At 45.0% G+C, this 20,504-nt stretch overlaps 1 protein-coding gene across 4 annotated transcripts in view; it reads left to right on the top strand.

Moving 5' to 3' along the window:
• The window catches only part of sema5ba (sema domain, seven thrombospondin repeats (type 1 and type 1-like), transmembrane domain (TM) and short cytoplasmic domain, (semaphorin) 5Ba), a 541,923-nt gene that overhangs the window by 337,113 nt on the left and 184,306 nt on the right, over window positions 1-20,504 (top strand). For all 4 annotated transcript variants that reach the window (XM_063051327.1, XM_063051326.1, XM_063051325.1 and 1 more), the window contains one exon: window positions 17,780-17,842. In XM_063051327.1, the coding sequence (XP_062907397.1) occupies window positions 17,780-17,842 (63 nt within the window). The remainder of the gene's footprint in view (window positions 1-17,779; window positions 17,843-20,504) is intronic.

The raw sequence follows: 20,504 nt of genomic DNA, 5'->3' as shown, positions 1-20,504 counted from the left end.
GCAGGGCAGTTACTTGGTGTGTTCAAGAAAGGAATCAACTGATTTTAGGATATTAAAGGAATCAAAGCACCGAGTTAGTGAAGGAATGTGTCCCAAAGTAAAATATCAACCATTGAACATGAACTCATTAGAGGAGACAAATAATCTATTTCTGCTGCTGTTCCTCATGTTTTATAAAGATTAGCTTTATTTATCACACGTACATTGAAACATTCAGTAAAATGTGTTGTCTTCATCAAAGACCAACACGTTCAAAGGATGTGCCGGATTTTCACTTGGGTCACACAGATAAAGCAGTGGGAGGCCAGCTTTCACTCCTGCTGAGAGAATGAGGTTGGGGTGGCACGGTAGAGTAGTGGTTAGCACAATGCTTTACAGTACAGGTGACCCAGGTTCAATTCCTGCTGCTGCCTGTAAGGAGTTTGTATGCTCTCCCCATGACTGTGTGGATTTTCTCCGGGTGTTCCAGTTTCCTCCCACAATCCAAAAAAACATAATGGTAGGTTCTCAACCTGCAGCATTTGTCCCATGATTAGACTAGGGTCAAATCGGGGATTGCTGGGCGGCGTGTGTGGCTCGAAGGGCTGGTAGGGCCTACTCCATGCTGCATATCAATAAATAAATTTTAAAAAAGGGAATAGGCTTCTAAAGAAATTGCGCTCAGTCTTTGGAGTGTAGGAGGAGATTAAAGGAGAGAAACCCTTTTGGTTATGGATTAGTCAGCATGCTGGGCTGAGTGGCTTGTTCCCGATTCTATAACCATGTGTCTCTAAGACCATAAGACATAAGGCATAGGAGCAGAATGAGGCCATTCAGCCCATTGAATCTCTCCACCATTCCATCATGGCAGATTTATTATCACTTTCAACCCCCATTCTCCTGCCCTTTCCTTGTAACCTTTGCTGCCCTGACTACTCAAGAATGCTGGGTGCAGACAACCCAGCACATCTGTAGATGTGAGCTTTCCACTCTTCAGGACATTTACAGAGACAGGTGTGTAAAAAGAGCTGAGTCACCCCAACCACAAATAGTACCACAGCATAAAAGCCAGGACTAACAGGCTGCAGGACAGCTTCTTCCACCAGGCCATCACAGTGATTAATTCATGCTGATACAATTGTATTTCTATGCTATATTGACTGTCCAGTTGTACATACTATTTATTACAAATTACTATAAATTGCACATCGCACATTTAGACAGAGACATAACATAAAGATTTTTACTCCTCATATATGTGAAGGATGTAAGTAATAAAGTCAATTCAATTCAACTTCTGCTTTAAGCATACTTATTTCCTCAGCCTCCACAGCTGTCAGTGGCAATGTGTTATACAGATTCACCACCATCTGGCTAAAGAAATTCTTTTCATCTCTATGCTAAATGGACATCCCTCTACTCTGAAACTGTGCCCTCTGGTTTGAGACTCATCCACTGTAGGCAACGCCCTCTCCACATCCGCTCTACCTAGCCAATAGTCAATGAGATCACCCCTCATTCTTCTAAACTCCAGGGAGTACAGGCCCTGAGCCATCAAACGCTCCTCATACATTAACCCTTACATTCCGGAATCATTCTCGTGAACCTCCTCTGGACCCTCTCTAATGCCAGTACACCTTTTCTTAGATAAGGGGCACAAAGCTGCTCACAATACTCCAAGCGTGATCTGACCAATGCCTTATAAAGTCTCAGCATTACATTCTTGATTTTATATTCCAGTCCTCTTGAATTAACACTCACAACACGCTGGAGGAATTCAGCAGGTCGGGCAGCATCCGTGGAAACGATCAGTCAACGATTCTGGCCGGAACCCTTCATCAGGACTGAAGAGGGAAGGGGCAGAGGCCCTATAATGAAGGTGGGGGGAGGGTGAGAAGGAGAAGGCTGGTAGGTTCCAGGTGAAAAACCAGTAAGGGGAAAGATAAAGGGGTGGGGGAGTAGAAGCAGGGAGGTGATAGGCAGGAAAGGTGAAGAAGGAATAGGGGAAAACACAATGGGTAGTAGAAGGAGGCAAAACCATGAGGGAGGTGGTAGGCAGCTGGGGGAGGGGGCAGAGTGAAATAGGGATAGGGGAAGGGAGAGGGAGGGAATTACCGGAAGTTGGAGAATTCAATGTTCATACCAAGGGGCTGGAGACTACCCAGATGGTATATGAAGTTTTGCTCCTCCAACCTGAGTTTAGCCTCATCATGGCAGTAGAGGAGGCCATGTATGGACATATCTGAATGGGAATGGGAAGCAGAGTTGAAGTCGGGTCTACCGGGAGATACTGTCTGTTGTGGCAGATGGAGCAGAGGTACTCGATGAAGCGGTCCCCCAATCTGCATCGGGCTTCACCGATGTAGAGGAGGCCGTACCAGGAGCACCGGATGCAACAGATGACCCCAACAGACTCACAAGTGAAGTGTTGCCTCACCTGGAAGGACTGTTTCGGGCCCTGAATGGTGGCAAGAGAGGAGGTGTAGGGACAGGTGTAGCACTTACGCTTACAGGAAGATCCGTGGAGAGGGACATGTGGATCAGGGAGTCGTGGAGGGACCAATCCCTGCGGAAAGCGGAGCGGTGTGGAGAGGGAAAGATGTGCTTAGTGGTGGGGTCCTGTTGAAGGTGGCGGAAGTTGTGGAGGATAATGTGCTGGATCTGGAGGCTGGTGGGGTGGTAGGTGAGGACAAGGGGAACTCTGTCCCTGTTGTGGTGGCGGGAGGATGGGGTGAGGGCCGAAGTGCGGGAAATGGAGGAGATGCGGGTGAGGGCATCATTGATGATGGCAGAAGGGAAACCACGATCCTTAAAGAAAGAGGACATATGAGATGTCCTGGAACGGAAAACCTCATCCTGGAAGCAGATGCGGCGGAGACAGAGGAACTGGGAACAGGGAATGGCATTTTTGCGTGTGGGGGCTAGGAAGATTGCTTATTCAACACCGATGTCTGACCTGCTGAGTTCCTCCAGCACTTTGTGTGTGTCAGTTTGGATTTCCAGCATCTGCAGAATCCTTTGTGTTTACCTTTTTCTCTTTCTTTCCTGTTTCTCTCTCACACACTCAGACACACACAGGCTCACATAGACACACACAAACACACCGAGAGGCACACACAGACATATACAGGCACATACAGGTGCACACACAGACAAAGACAGGCGCATACACAGGCGCACTCACAGGCGCACTCACAGAATGTCTCACTTTTTCACTTTCACATCTCTGTCCTTTTCCTGTCTACCTGTCGCTCTTGCGCAGTCTCCATCACCCTGTGATCAGTTGAGTAGAGGATTGACTGTCTGTTGGTCAGTGGACAGAGCCAGGTGATTTATGTGGATAACACACATGCAGAATGCTGGAGGAACTCAGCAGGCCAGGCAGTATCTATGGAAAAGAGTACAGTCAACGTTTTGGGCTGAGACCTGCTGAAGGGTCTGGGCATGAAATGTCGACTGTACTCTTTTTCATAGATGCTGTCTGGCCTGCTGAGTTCCTCCAGCATTTTGTGTGTCTTGTTTGGATTTACAGCATCTGCAGATGTGATTTATGTGGACATTAAGTTCTTATCACTAACAGTCTGCTGGCGTCAGTCAGCCGGCCCTGCCTTGAGGTGTTTGAGAGAGGTATGTGGCTCCCACTCCAGTGTTAACTATCCTATCAGCAGCCTACCATTTCTCCCTTTACCCAGATCCTGGGTGCGTTAGACTCTAGCGATATTCTGTGTTGAGTTCTGCTGTGCTGCTTATAACATCAATGTAATGGAGAGCTAATACTTTTGTCATGTGGATAAGGTGACATTTTAAGTGTTATGGGGTTAAGAGGTCAGAGAGTACCAGACAGGGCTGTCACCAGCAATGAGTAACACTAGGAGTCCTGCCAGTACATACTACCCATCCCCCACCCCTCATCCTCTCCTTCCAGAGCCTCAAGGCAGCAGACTCCAACGGAGTACCTGGTAAGGCTCTGAAAACTTGTGCCAACCAACTGATGGGAGTATTGAAATCCATTTTCAATCTCTCACTTCTGTGGTCAGAAGTATCCTCCTACTTCAAAAGGGAAGCAATTATGCCAGTGCCCAAGAAGAGCAGTGTGGGCTGCCTTAATGACTATTGTCCAGTCGCACCACATCTATGTGATGAAATGCTTTGAGAGGTTGGTCATGGCTAGAATCAACTCGTGCCTCAGTAAGGACCTAGACCCACTACAATTTATTTCAATTCCTCCGTCTCCACCGCATCTGCTCTATGTATGAGGCTTTTCATTTCAGAACGAAGGAAATGTATTCCTTCTTCAAAGAAAGGGGCTTCCCTTCCTCCACTGTCAATGCTGTCTTCAACCGCATTTCACACATGTTGGCTCTCACCCCATCCTCCCGCCACCCTGCCAGGGATAGCGTTCCTCTTATCCTCACCTACCACCCCACCATCCTCCACATCCAGCACATAATTCTCCGCAACTTCCGCCATCTCCAATGAGATCCCACCACCGAGCACCCCTTTCCCTCCCCTCCACTTTCTGCAGGAGTTGTTCCCTCTGTGACTCCCTTGTCCATTTGCCTGTCCTCACTGATCTCCCTCCTGGCACTTATCCTTGCAAGTGGAACAAGTGCTACACTTGCCCCTACACCTCCTCCCTCACTACCATTCAGGGACCCAAACAGTCCTTTCAAGTGAGGCGGCGCTTCACCTGTGAGTCTTTTGGGGTCATATACTGTGTTTGGTGCTCCCAGTGTGGCCTCCTGTATATCGGTGAGACCCAGTGTAGATTGGGAGACCGCTTCGCCAAGCACCTACACGCCATCGACCAGAATAAGTGGGATCTCCCAGTGGCCAGCCATTTTAATTTCACTTCCCATTCCCATTCTGATATGTCTATCCATAGCTCCCTCCACTGTCCTGATGAGGCTACACTTATCTTGGAGGAACAACACCTCATATTCTGTCTGGGTAGCCTCCATCGATTTCTCAAACTTCCAGTAATACCCCTCCCCCCTTCACCATTCCCCATCCCCCTTTCCCTCTCTCACGTTATCTCCTTACTCGCCTGTCGCCTCCTCCCCTTTTCTTTCTTCCATGGCCTTCTGTCCTCTCCTATCAACTCCCCCTTCTCCAGCCCTGCATCTCTTTCACCAATCAACTTCCCAGCTCTCTACTTCACTTTTCCCCCTCGTGATTTTACCTATCGACTTGTGTTTCTCTGTCCCCTCCCCCCCACAATTAAAATCTACTCCTCAGCTTTTTTCTCCAATCCTGCCAAAGGGTCTCTGCCAAAATGGCGACTGTTTACTCTTTTCCATATATTCTGCCTGACCTGCTGAGTTCCTCCAGCATTTTGGTGTGTGTTGCCTGGATTACCAGCATCTGCAGATTTCCTCTGTTTGTGATTGCCTATCGTCACAATAGGTCTACAGTGTACGGGGTGTCAATGGCTCTCCACAGGTCTTGGATCACCTGGATAATACAAATACCTATGTCAGGGTGCTGTTTATTGACTATAGGTCAGCATTTAACACCATCATTCCTACAGTCCTGATTGAAAGTCAGGAGGTCCTTTGTACTTCCTTCTGCAACTAGATCCTTGAATTCCTAATCGGAAGACCACAGATTGGTAATAACGTCTTCACCTCGCTGACAATCAACACTGGTGGTCCTCAGGGTGTGTGCTTAGACCACTGCTCTGCTCTCTCTATACCCATGACTGTGTGGCTAGGTATAGCTCCAATGCCATCTATACATTTGCTGATGATACAACCATTGTTGGTAGAATCTCAGATGGAGATGAGAGGGTATACAGGAGTGAGATATACCAGCTAGTTGAGTGGTGTCACAGCATCAACCTTGCACTCAACACCTGTAAGACCAAAGAGCTGATTGTGGACTTTGGAAAGGGTAAGACAAGGGAACACAAACCAATCCTCAGGGGGATCAGAAGTGGAGGGAGTGAGCAATTTCAAGTTCCTGAGCATTAGGATCTCTGAGGATCTAGCCTGGCCCCAACATCTTGATGGAGCTATAAAGAAGGCAAGGCAGCAGCTATATTTCATTAGCAGTTTGAGGAGATTTGTTTTGTCACATAAAACACTTGAAAACTTCTACAGATGTACCGTGGAGAGCATTCGGGCAAGCTGTGTCAGCATTCTGTCTGGTATGGGGGGTGGGGGGGGGGCTACTGTACGGGACCTAAAGTAGCTACAGAAAGTTGTAAAATTAGTCAGCTCCATCTTGGGTACTACCCCCGTCATATCCAAAATACCTTCAAGGAGCGGTGTCTCAGAAAGGCAGTGTCCATCGTTAAGGAGCCTCATCACACAGACAATGCCCTCTTCTCATTGTTACCATCAGGAAGGAGGTACAGAACTCTGAAACCACGCACTCATTGATTGAGGAACAGCTTCTGTCCCTTCTGCCATCTGATTCCTAAATGGGTATTGAACTCATGAACACTACCTCACTACTTCTTTAAAAATTTCTCTTTTTGCACTATTTTCCTTAATCTAACTATTTTATATATATACACACACTCTTTTTCTATATTGTATTGTACTGCTGCTGCAAAGTTAATAAATTTCACGATATATGCCAGTGATATTAAACCCAATTGTGATTCTGACTGTGCTCCTGCCATTCCCCCTTACAACTCCCACCAATCCTGACCTGTGCTCTCCCTGGTCTCCTCTCTCTTTCCTTATAGTTCTCTTTAGTCTCTCCACAAGTAACCAGCATCCATTATCTAGGACCTCTGATGTTGGAGAGAGTTCAGAGAAGATTTACAAGGATGATTCCTGGAATGCAGGGGCTAACATATGAGGAGCGTTTGTCGGCTTTTGGACTGTATTCATTAAAGTATAGAAGAATGACAGGGGATCTCATAAAAACATTTCGAATGTTGAAAGGGTTGGACAGAGTAGATGTGGAAAGGCTATTTCCCTTGGTGGGTGAGTCCAGGACAAGAGGCCACAGTCTTAGAATTAGAGGGTACCCATTTAAAACAGAGAGGAGGAAAAATTTTTTTAGCCAGAGGGTCGTGGATTTATGGAATTTGTTGCCACATACAGCTGTGGAGGCCCGATCATTGAGGGTGTTTAAGGAGGAGATTGATAGGTATCTAATTAGTCAGGGTATCAAGGGATATGGGAAAAAAGCTGGAAATTGGAACTAGATGGGAGAATAGTTTAGCTCATGGTGGAGTGGTGGAGCACACTTGATGGGCCGAATGGCCTACTTCTGCTCCTTTGTCTTGTGATCTTGAGATCTCTACCATCTAGGCCATGCTCTCTTCTTGCTACTACCATCGAGCAGGAGGAACGGGGTCCTTGGGTCCCACACCACCAGGTTCAGAAACAGCTATTATCCTGCAACAATCACTTGAAATAGTGTGGATAACGTCACTCACCTCAACTCTGAAGTGACTCCACAACCTACAGACTCAAGAAATCCACAGCTCATATTCTCAGTATTATTTATTTATTTGCACAATTTGACATTTTTTCCACATTGATTTTTTGTCAATCTTTGTTTATGTATAATTGGATTGTTTTTCTTTCTTCTGCTGTAAACGCTAGCAAGGAAATGAATCTCAAGGCAGCATATACAGTACCTTAATAATACATTTACTTTGACTTTTGACCACTTTCCACTGGAAGTTGTAACTTTGTGTATAAGTTGTGTTCTGTGTATTGTCTGCACCTCCGTCCCTGTGGTGCTGCAGTGAGCAACGTTTTCATTCTACCTGTACCTCACCAAACAACAAACTCAGCTTGAATGGAGACTCCAACCCACAGCCCTTTGTGGCCGTTCTAGTGACCAGCTCCCTTCTCTGCACACTGCAGTCAGTGCTTCCTTCTCACATTGTCCAGCCCTAACCCTGCCTGGTTTCTCCTGCTCCACCATGTTACATGTAAGCCTAATGCTTACATTTACCCTTCAACCCCCAACTCTGTCCTTCCCAGTCAGAAAGCATGGTGCCCACTGGAGGCAGCTGAGACCCAGACAGAATGATAAGTGATGGGAGCTCTTTGCATGCCGAGGCCTGCCTGCCGTTGCCAGGGGCGACTGGAGACAAAGCCTGGGGCCTTTGTTTCCCATGACTGAATAGCTTGGCTGCCCATTCAGTCGGGGAAAATGACCCTGTCGTTTGGTTGCTGTGCCGAGCGCGGTTATGCGAGCTGTTCCTGCTCTCGCACAGACTGGACTTTGCTTTTTGTCTCTGAGTTTCTTTTATCCACCCAGTCCTCAAAAACAATCAATACATTCCCAGCAAATAACTAGTGGAGAGGAATACAGTGCCCACTGCAAAGCATTGCAATAATTGTCAATAGTTGTCCTCTCCTTACCCCACCCACCTACCTTGCTGCTGGTTCCTGGGGTGGGGATTAAAAGTAAAATTCCTTAGAAAATGAGGACATAAATGCAACAATGGGAACACACAGCAGATCTGCATTTCAAAAGGTTAGGAAGCTGAGCCAACATCTTGTAGAAGAATTTTTAGCTGCATAGGATTAATTTATTTTCAGTTTGTGACAGTCACCCCAGGATTCGCAGATTTAGAGCATTATAAAGTAAACTGATCGGAATTGCTATCATTCCCCCTTCCTCCTTCTTGTCCAAACTCTCCTCCCGCAGTCAGCACCAGTGATTCCTATCGTTGTCTTTATGAAGTTTGTACATTCTCTCCGCCATTCCTCCCACATTCCAAAAACCTGTGGGTTAGGGTTAGTGAGTTGCAGGCATGCTATGTTGACACTGGAAGCATCCTTCCTCTCCACTCTTTAACCCCAATATCCCTTTTATCATGTTGCATCAATGTAAGACTTTGGTTTTGCCGCACATGCGGCATTGTATGTAGTTCTGAGTGTCCCACTGCAGGAAGAATGTGGAGGCTTGGAAAGAGTGTAAAGAAGGTTTACCAGGATGTTGCCTGGATTACAGGGTTTGTGCGAGAGAAGAGTTTGGACAAAGTTGGGTTGTTTCCCAGCAGCACTGAGGGAGACCTGGTAGAAGTATTATGAGAGGCATTTCTAATGCCTTGGTTTAGATCTTTACTGCTAATGCTGCAAGGTATTTCATTGAGTAGCTTTCTGTAGAAGCAGTGTGTCCTGTTGATAGCATGCTTGGGTTTCAGGAAAAGATAAGGGGCTGTGAAGTTCAGTTTAAGAATGTTGTGACAGCCAATCAGGATGGTGGAATTTGGAGAAGATTCTAGAGAAAGCTGGGTGGAGAGGCATTTGTGATTTGACAGAAACTGGTGGAGCTTTTGGTCTTTTTGGGGGAGAGCCAGAGGGAAGATCTGGAGAAATGGCCATAGGATTTGATCCGACGGGAAGATGTGATTGCAAAAAGTGTTTCGCAAGTCGAAGGATTCCAAGATGGGAAGTTCTACTGGTGATTGCTGCTAAGATTTTGGCACCGTGAGTAACGGGCATACCCAGCTTTTGGACAAATATGAACTCCACTGATGTGCACATTTAGATTGGTTTAACTGGAATGGGCCCTTTAATTTTTTTTTCCTTTTCTTTTCCTCTTAATAACTGGTTGATAAAGGTGAAATTAGGAAATACACTTTCTTTATAATTGTATGCGGTGTATGATCTGTTATTTCTTGCCAATGATAATTGTGCATGGGCAGTATTTACACAGCATTCATTCAAATCGTGTCTCGTAAATCGAAACAGCCCAACTTTCCTGTTTGGTTGGACTCAAATCATAGACATATATTGTTTAAGAAAGGTGGCCTTCTCGCTGCTAAGTCCAGTGACTGTTGGCAGAGCTGGCTAACGAGTAAAGTTTCCATACGAGCCCGGTAAAGGTTCTTCATTGTAGGGGGCTATCAGCCAGTGATTCGCAAATTGCTGTAAGAATTGATTTAGTGGCTTGTGTGTTTAAGCCTGTGTTTGAACTAGTGTCAGGGAAAATGATTAAGGTACCTTATTATGGACATGGTAAAGATTAAGTTTAGGTGCGATTCAAAGAGATTACCCACAAATAATGGTTACGTTTGAGTGGGGGTGGATATCCAAAGCCCGGATGAATTGCTATTTAGAGTGCTGATTTCTGTAAAAGTATTGGGGAAAGTTACGCTGGTTGAACTGTGGTTTGATCAAATCAGCAGGTAAGGATATCATGTTAGGGAGACAGCTGCATTGCTTGCGCCTGAAAATGTAGGCAGAAAGTATATCCCTTTTCTCCTGGAATATGTGCCTGAAGCTCAACTGAAGCCCCACTGCACTGTCTGTTGTGCCAAAAACACTTTCATAAGCTTCCATGTAGCCTACGGTCATGACCAATAAATTCTCTGCCCTTAAGGACCTCAGCCGCTGGACCTTTTAGACTCTCTAATAGTTGCTGCCACCAAGCGTGACGAGTCCGATACAAAACCAGACCCACCGGTAAGCCGTACCAAGCAGAGGGCCTTTGCTGACAGGGGTCTCTTGACAAGGGAAGTGATCGGTATTTTCTGCCACAACTGTAGTGAGGACAGACGTGCAATAAAGGAACAGCAGTTATAATGGGTGACTTCAATCTACATATAGATTGGGTGAACCAAATTGGTAAGGGTGCTGAGGAAGAGGATTTCTTGGAATGTGTGCGGGATGGTTTTTTGAACCAACATGTCGAGGAACCAACAGAGAGCAGGCTATTCCAGACTGGGTATTGAGCAATGAGGAAGGGTTAATTAGCAATCTTGTCGTGAGAGGCCCCTTGGGTAAGAGTGACCATAATATGGTGGAATTCTTCATTAAGATGGAGAGTGACATAGTTAATTCAGAAACAAAGGTTCTGAACTTAAAGAAGGGTAATTTTGAAGGTATGAGTTGTGAATTAGCTGAGATAGACTGGCAAATGACACTTAAAGGGTTGACGGTGGATATGCAATGGCAAGCATTTAAAGATCGCATGGATGAACTACAACAATTGTTCATCCCAGTTTGGCAAAAGAATAAATCAAGGAAAAGTAGTGCACCCATGGCTGACAAGGGAAATTAGGGATAGTATCATTTCCAAAGAAGAAGCATACAAACTAGCCGGAAAAAGTGGCTCACCTGAGGACTGGGAGAAATTCAGAGTTCAGCAGAGGAGGACGAAGGGCTTAATTAGGAAAGGGAAAAAAGATTATGAGAGAAAACTGGCAGGGAACATAAAAACTGACTGTAAAAGCTTTTATAGATATGTGAAAAGAAAAAGATTGGTTAAGACAAATGTAGGTCCCCTACAGACAGAAACAGGTGAATTGATTATGGGGAGCAAGGACATGGCAGACCAATTGAATAACTACTTTGGTTCTGTCTTCACTAAGGAGGACATAAATAATCTTCCAGAAATAGTAGGAGACAGAGGGTCGAGTGAGATGGGGGAACTGAGGGAAATACATGTTAGTAGGGAAGTGGTGTTAGGTAAATTGAAAGGATTAAAGGCAGATACATCCCCAGGGCCAGATGGTCTGCATCCAAGAGTGCTTAAGGAAGTAGCCTAAGAAATAGTGGATGCATTAGTGATAATTTTTCAAAACTCTTTGGATTCTGGACTAGTTCCTGAGGATTGGAGGGTGGATTGTAACCCCACTTTTTAAAAAAGGAGGGAGAGAGAAACCGGGGAATTATAGACCGGTTAGCCTAACATCAGTGGTGGGGAAACTGCTAGAGTCAGTTATCAAGGATGTGATAACAGCACATTTGGAAAGCGGTGAAATCATCGGACAAAGTCAGCATGGATTTGTGAAAGGAAAATCATGTCTGATGAACCTCATAGAATTTTTTGAGGATGTAACTAGTAGAGTGGATAGGGGAGAACCAGTGGATGTGGTATATTTGGATTTTCAAAAGGCTTTTGACAAGGTCCCACACAGGAGATTAGTGTGCAAACTTAAAGCACATGGTATTGGGGGTATGGTATTGATGTGGATAGAGAATTGCTTGGCAGATAGGAAGCAAAGAGTGGGAATAAACGGGACCTTTTCAGAATGGCAGGCGGTGACTAGTGGGGTACCACAAGGCTCAGTGCTGGGACCTCAGTTGTTTACAATATATATTAATGACTTAGATGAGGGAATTAAATGCAGCATCTCCAAGTTTGCGGATGACACGAAGCTGGGCGGCAGTGTTAGCTGTGAGGAGGATGCTAAGAGGATGCAGAGTGACTTGTATAGGTTAGGTGAGTGGGCAAATTCATGGCAGATGCAATTTAATGTGGATAAATGTGAGGTTATCCACTTTGGTGGCAAAAACAGGAAAACAGATTATTATCTGAATCGTGGCCGATTAGGAAAAGGGGAGGTGCAACGAGACCTGGGTGTCATTATACACCAGTCACTGAAAGTGGGCATGCAGGTACAGCAGGTGGTAAAAAAGGCGAATGGTATGCTGGCATTCATAGCAAGACGATTCGAGTACAGGAGCAGGGAGGTACTACTGCAGTTGTACAACTGAGACCACACCTGGAGTATTGTGTGCAGTTTTGGTCCCCTAATCTGAGGAAAGACATCCTTACCATAGAGGGAGTACAAAGAAGGTTCACCAGATTGATTCCTGGGTTGGCAGGACTTTCATATGATGAAAGACTGGATCGACTAGGCTTATACTCATTGGAATTTAGAAGATTGAGGGGGGGTCTTATTGAAATGTATAAAATCCTAAAGGAATTGGACAGGCTAGATGCAGGAAGATTGTTCCCGATGTTGGGGAAGTCCAGAACGAAGGGTCACAGATTGAAGATAAAGGGGAAGCCTTTTAGGACCAAGATGAGGAAAAACTTCTTCACACAGTGAGTTGTGAATCTGTGGAATTCTCTGCCACAGGAAACTGTTGAGGCCAGTTCATTGGTTATATTTAAGAGGGAGTTAGATATGGCCCTTGTCGCTAAATGGATCAGGGGGTATGGAGGGAAGGCTGGTACAGGGTTCTGAGTTGGATGATCAGCCATGATCATACTGAATGGCGGTGCAGGCTCGAAGGGCTGAATGGCCTACTCCTGCACCTGTTTTCTATGTTTCTATGTTTCTATGAGTGTAAAGGACAGGAAAACCTTTGGAAAGTGACTCAAAGGTTACTCAAACAGAAAAGAAAGTTGTGAAACTTTGAAGAGACTCAATGAGGGCCTGGGATCTCGGAGAGAACACATTCCAATCAATGTGTCATGGAAAACACTAAAGTGCAAAACTTTTTCCTGAAGGCCTAGTGGGGCAAGCTCTGGAGTGTCCATACAGATTGAGGGTTTATATGCTAGAACCATACTTGATACAGGGTTACTCAAGTTACTCTACTCTACAAATCCTGTTACAACCGGTATTTGACACCCCTAGAAATTTGGGGCCTTAGTACTGATGATTACCTGTATGATGGTTACTTGTCATTGAAGCTGGTATTTTCAAAAGCAGATGTTGGAGTAGCTGAGGCCCTTGTTACATTAATGTTGGTCTGTCTGGACCCAGATGAAAAAGGTGAGGCTTCCATTATTGTGGGAACAAATATTTCCATAGCGAGAAGGCTTGTAGAAGCCTGCAAGGAGAGAAATGGAGAGAATATTTTGAAAACCTTGTCCATTCACCTGGCGTTCAGAGCTGTTTTTGACAAGGTGCAAGTTCACCCAAAGCAAGATGGTGATCATAAATGAGGAACGCGTGGCACATCCAGCCAAAACCCCTCACGTTACATCATTGGGAAGTAGCTAGAGTGACGGGAAACCCTAAATTCCCCGGAAGCCTGATGCTGACACCCTCCGGATGGGTGCTCTAGAGGATCACAAAGAGGAGTTACGGCAACCTGTTGAGATGCTGGTGAGACCTGAACTGCAGACACCTTGATGTTTCCGATGACAAATGCTGTATGTCAGTGATCTGGATTATGGGATTAATGGATTTCTGGCTAAATTTGCCGATGATACAAAGATACGTGGAGGAATGGGTAGTGTTGAGGAAACAGAGAACCTGCAGAAAGACTTAGATAGTTTGGGGGAATGGGCAAAGAAGTGGCAAATGAAATACAATGTTGGAAAGTATATGGTCATGCACTTTGTTGGAAGAACTAAATGGGTAGACTATTGTTTAGACGGGGAGAGAATTCAAAATGCAGAGATACAAAGGAACTTTGGAGTCCTTGTGCAGGATAGCCTCCAGGTTAACCTCCAGATTGGGTTGGTTGTGAAGAAGGAAAATGCAATGTTGGCATTCATTTCTAGAGGTATAGAATATAAGAGCAGGGATGTGATGTTGAGGCTCTATAAGGCACTCATGAGACCACACTTGGAGTATTGTATGCAATTTTGTGCTCCTTATTTTAGAAAGCATATACTGACATTGGAGAGGGTTCAAAGAAGATTCACAAGAATGATTCCAGGAATGTAAGGGTTACTATGTGAGGAACGTCTGGCAGCTCTTGGGCTGTATTCCCTGGAGTTCAGGAGAATTAGGGGGATCTCATACAAACATTCCGAATATTAAAAGACCTGAACAGATTAGATATGACAAAGTTATTTCCCATGGTAGGGGATTCTAGGACAAGAGGGCATGACTTCAGGATTGAAGGACGTCCTTTTAGAACTGAGATGCGGAGAAATTACTTTAGTCAGAGACTGGTAAATCTGTGGAATTTCTTGCCATAAGTGACTGTGGAGGCCAAGTCATTGGGTGCATATGAGGCAGAGATAGATAGGTTCTTGATTAGTCAGGGCATCAAAGGGTATAGGATGAAAGCAGGGGAGCGGGGATGACTGGAAGATTTGGATCAGCCCATGATTGAATGGTGGAGCAGACTCGATGGGCCGAATGGCCTACTTCTGCTCCTATATTTTATGGTCTTATGGAATGAAGCCTGGTTGAGGAGTACTGTAAGTACTGTAAGTCGTGCACTCGATGTATTCGGAGGAAGTCCCTGCCTGTGAGAGTTGCTCCATTATCTCAATTACAGAGTGTGGGGTTACTTGATTTCATACCTGTGGATTTCCTTTCCATAGAGCCTGATTCCAGCGAAGATGTGAATATCCTGGTCTCACTGATTACTACACCAGATATGCTCAAGGCTTCCCCATACAGGATCAGAGGATACCCACAGTCCCCAAAGTGTTATGGGAGAAGTATTTTGTTCATAATGGCCTCCAAGAAGAATACACAGTTATCAGGGAAGGGACTTTGAGAGTCAGCTCATACATGAGTTACTGAGCATGACTGGAGTCGAGAAGTCGAGGACCACATCCTCAGGTGATCCCCAGCCTGTAAGGTTCAACCTGACATTGCTAGGCATGCTTGGAACCCTGGTTATCAGCAAGAAGAACAAGTGGAGTCAACATATTAGGCATTTGGTCCACCGCTACAGCTCTACACAGAATGAAGCTACCAGATACTTGCCATAATATTTGATTTTCAGGCGCAAAGCAAGATTGCATGTAGATCTCTGTTTTGGAGCCAGTGGTGAAGACTTGCCACAGAAGATTATCTTAAGTATGTGTCTGACATGGGGAAAGAACGGCAAAAGGCTTATAAGCTAGCAGCGGTCTTTGCTACCAAGCAAAATCATGGAAAAAAGAGGAGATATGATCAAAAGATTAGGCTTTCTCAACTGATGCCTAAGGACAGAGTTTCAATAAGGAATTTGGGGCTAGCAGGGAAGCATAAGTTGGCTGACCATTGGGTGTCTACACCTTATGTAGTTGAGAGCCAGATGCCAAATGTACCAATTTTCCAAGTGAAACCAGAAGATAGGAATGGCCCTTTCAAAATTTTCCATTGGAATCACCTTCTACCCCTAGGGCAGGAGGTATGAGTTGACCCAGAACCTGACTTGGAACCTACACTTGTAGGAGAACTCTGCTCAGAAGGAGAAGAAGAGAAAGGCAATCGGTGGAAAGACCTGAAAAAGACTCAACCACTGAATATTGTATGGACTCAGAGGATGAGGAAATGGGGATGTGGTACACATTACCTCATGCAAACTCTGCAAGAACTGATGTAAATTCCTGAATCTCCCAGCCCTGGACACGAAGGGAAGCTGGGCTCCAATGTAGTTGAGAATGAAGCTGAGCTCAGTCAGGTGGTGGAGGACCTGAGTTGTTAGAAGGCATGAGTAATGGACAGGAAAGATCCCAAGGATTGCTTGAGGTTGAAGAAGCTGAAGATGAGATCAGAAGCTGTCAGAGAGTGAGGAAACCGCCAGATAGGCTGGCATATGATGCACCAGGGAATCAGTGTTGCATCTATCCCTTATTTGAATACTGTGTTATTAATAATAGTTTGATTACTTTCAAAGTCATGAGGAGACTGTAATGCCCTGGTTAAAATTTTTACTGCTAATGCTGTAGGGTATTTCATTTAGTAGCTTTCTGTTGAGACAGTGTGATGACTGGTGGTATGGTTTGGTTTCGGATAAATATATGGGGCTATTGTGTTCAACTTAGGGATGTTGTGTCTAATTGGCTAATCAGGATGGTGGAAATGGGAAAAGGTTCTAGAGAAAGATGGACAGAGAGAGATTTGTGACAGACACTAGTTGGGTTCATGGTCTTTTTGGAGGGAGATGGAGAGAGGTGAAGATCGGGAGAGACAGCCGTAGGATTCGATCTGTTGGGAAGACCTGATTGCAAGGAGTACTTTGCGAGTCGAAGGAGTCCAAGATGCAAAGTTCTACTGGTGATTGGTGATGAGAATTTGGCGCCATACCCAGCTTTTAGACAATACGAACTCCAATGATGTACACATTTAGACTGATTGAACTGGAATGGGCCTTTTATTTTCCTTTTCTTTTCTTCTTAATATCTGGTTGATAAAGGTGAAATTAGTAAATACACTTCCTTTATAATTGTATGTGGTGTATGATCTGTTATTTCTTGCCGATTGTGTATGGGCAGTATTTACACAGCATTCGTTTGGTTCCATTAATTGAAACATCCCAACTTTCCTGTTTGGTTGGACCCAAATCATACTGATGCTAGACATATGTTGTTTAAGAAAGGTGGCCTTCTTACTCTGAGTCCAGTGTCTGTGAGCAGAGCTGGCTAACGAGCCAAGTTTCCACATGAGCCCAAGGAGAGGGCTTCACATAGATAGGGTAAATAAATGGAAATTTCAGATCTTAGAGAACATGCATTTATGGGGAAAGGGCAGAGTTTTAAGGAGATGTGCCAGGCAAATTTCTTTTTACAAAGCATGTGATGGTAGGCACTGCCAGGTATAGTGGTGGAAGCAGATATGATGGTGTTGTTTCAGGAACTGTTAGATAGATACATGAATATTCAAGGAATGGAAGGATGTAGACTTAGTTTAATTTGTCACCGTGTTGAGCACAGGCATTGTGGGCCAATGGGCCTGTTTGTACAGTACCATTCTCTGTATCCATTCTCCTGTATCACCCTCCTCTTACTCCCTCAGCCCTTCTTAACTATTCTCCACTTCTCTATCATTTCCCTCCCCATGACCTTTTTTCCACTACAATTCTCCTCCCGATTCCTCCTTTTCCTTCCTTTCCCCTCACTCTCTCCTTTCCCCTTCCCTTTCCTCTTCTTGACCCATGCCTTTTGTTTTCATTTCCATTTCCCTCCCCAAGGCTCTCTAGTCCCTCTCCTCAGACTTCTATTCTCCTTTTCCCTTCTGCTGTAAAATTCTCCTCCCTGCCCCCCCCCCCATTCCTGTCCTGAAGAATAGAAGTCTGAGGAGCGGGACTAGAGAGCCTTGGGGAGGGAAATGGAAATGAAAACAAAAGGCATGGGTCAAGAAGATCTCTCCTAATCCGGTCCATTTTTCTTACAGTTCAGCCAGAGGTGCCAGGTGGAGGTTATTCAGTGCAAGACATGTAACATGTTCACTCTTGCTTCACAGGCAATGGAGTGGGGACCAGAGGAAGATACCAAGAGGGCTTGTCAAAGCAAAGGGAAGACAAAGGTAAATACTTAAACCATTCTCATTACAAAGTTACTTTTTAACTATTCTATCAGAACCAGACAAAGACTCTGACTCCATGTCATTCTGTGTTCAGAACTTACAAAGGAATCTCATGTTGTTACCCTTCACTGAATGGGTTTTCCTTAAATTGAAAAATTAGGATATCGTCGGTATCCACTTTCTGACTTAGATTCATTTCTTTGTCACAAGTACATTGAATCTTACAGTGAAAAGTGTCATTTCTGTTAACAACCAACACAACCTAATCACAAACAAGAGAAAATGTGCAGATGAGCAACACGCACAAAATGCTGGAGGAACTCAGCAGTCCTGCCGAAGAGTTTTGGCCTGAAACGTCAGCTGTGCTCTATTCCTAAGTGCTGGATGGCCTGCTGAGCTCCTCCTGCATTTTGTGTTTGTTAACACAACCTAATGATGTGCTGAGGACAGCCTGCAAGTGTCACCACACACATGCCCATGCACACGCAGGTACATAGCATGCCCACAATGTTCACAGAGCAACACAAGCAACAACAACAAAAATAACAGAACAACTGCAACAAAACAACCACAGCAAAACAAGTCTTGTTACTCTTTACAATATTTCTAGGCACTTGTTACTAGGCCCAACCTAGTACACTTTGAGTAAGCAGTTCTGACCTGCTGGATGCCAGTCCACTAACCCAACCATTGTACCCCTGTGCTTGATAAACGTTGCTTAGAATTGTCCAGGACATCTCAGATCGAGTCCTCAGCAGCGGAAAGGTGAGCAGTAGAGGTCGTGGTCCATATATGTACCAATGACATAGGGAGGAAGAGCGACGAGATTCTGCAACGAGAGTTCAGGGAGTAAGGTGCTTAGTTAAATGGCAGGACCTCCAGGGTTGTGATCTCAGGATTGCTACCCATGCCACGTGCCAATGAGACCAAAACTAGGAAGATTATACAATTTAACATGTGGCTAAGGAGTTAGTTGTAGGAGGAAGGGCGTCGGATTTTTGGGTCATTCAGTTGTCTTCCAGGGAAAGTAGGACCTGTACAGAAGAGACACTTTGCACCTGAAGGGGGACTAATATCCCAGCAGGAAGGTTTGCTAGTGCTGCACAGTAGCGTTTGAACTAGAGTTGCAGGGGGGATGGGAATCAGAGTGCCAGAACAGATAGTGGAGAGGTTGTGGAGAAAGATGTTGTTAAGACCTCAGACAGTCAGGAATCAAAAGATTGAGCAGGGTGTGACTAGTGTCCTGAGCTGCGTATATTTCAATGCTGGAAGTATTGTAGGAAAGGAAGATGAGCTCAGGGCCTGGATCAACACATGGAATTCTGATATTGTAGCCATTAGTGAGACGATTGCAGAAGGGGTAGGACCAGCAGCTCAGTATTCCGGGGTTCTGTTGTTTCAGGCGTGACTGAGCGGGAGGAATTAAAGAGGGAGGGTGGTGTTACTAGTCAGGGAAAATGTCACGGCAGTGCCCAGTCAGGTCAGACTGGAGAACTTGTCTAGTGAGGCTTTATAGGTGGAACTGAGGAATAAGAAAGGAATGACCATGATAATCGGGCTATATTGTAGACCACCCAACAGTCTGTGAGATTCAGAGAAACAAATTTGTTGAGAGATTACAAACTGTTGCAAGAAACATAAGGTTGTTATAGGAACACACACAAAAAATGCTGGTGAACGCAGCAGGCCAGGCAGCATCTATAGGAAGAAGTACAGTCTACGTTTTGGGCTGAGACCCTTCTCGAGTTGAATTTCTTGCTTGAATTTCCAGCATCTGCAGATTTCCTCGTGTTTGAGGTTGTTATAGTAGGTGATTTTAACTTTCCATATATTTACTGGGTCTCCCATACTGTAAAAGGACTAGATGGGAGAGAGTTTCTCAAATGTGTTCAGGAAAGTTTCCTTAATCAGTACAGAGAAGTCTCAATGAGAAACTGTGCAATACTGGTTCTACTATTACAGAATGATACAGGGCAGGTGACTGAAGTTTGTGTAGGGGAACACCTTGGATTCATTGATCATAATGCCATTAGTTTCCAAGTAAATATGGAAAAAGATAGAATTTTAGTGTGGTTGGCAGGTTAAGATTCTAAACTGGAGAAAGGCCAATTTTGATGGTATAAGAAATGATCTGGCAAGTGTGTCCCCAGTTAGTGGCCGATGAGGCGATTATCAAGGTGGATGAACTGATCATTCAGAGGCTCTAAGTTGTCTACATGCTCTCCGAAAACAATGGCATCTTTCAATTTACTCAGAGTCTGGGTGGTACAGAGTGGTCAAGGCCTCCCTATTCCAGCTACACTCCTCGGCCAAAGTCTGAAACTCAATTGCATAGTCAGTGACTGACCGACTACCTTGACACATCTTTATCAGATGGTCTGAGGCTCTGTTAGCTCCGGCGGGTCAATGGAACACTTTCTTCCTGAGGTTCATAAATTCTACCAAATCTGAGCAAATCTCCAACCTCAGCTCCTAATGCACAGTGGCCCAGGCCAGCCAGAGTTTTCCTGGTCATGATGGCCACCTTTCCACGCCCTGTAGGAAACCGGGATGGCTGGAGTTCAAATGCAAAAGGAGCAAAGTGTGAGGAAGCTGCGGGTTATCAAGGAGCCTCTCCAGAGTTGGAAGATGGAGTGACTCCGCAGTGTGACAGACGGTCACA

Source organism: Mobula hypostoma, chromosome 6 (assembly GCF_963921235.1).
Source record: "Mobula hypostoma chromosome 6, sMobHyp1.1, whole genome shotgun sequence".
Lineage (NCBI taxonomy): Eukaryota > Metazoa > Chordata > Chondrichthyes > Myliobatiformes > Myliobatidae > Mobula > Mobula hypostoma.
This window is presented reverse-complemented; position numbering and strand designations above follow the sequence as displayed.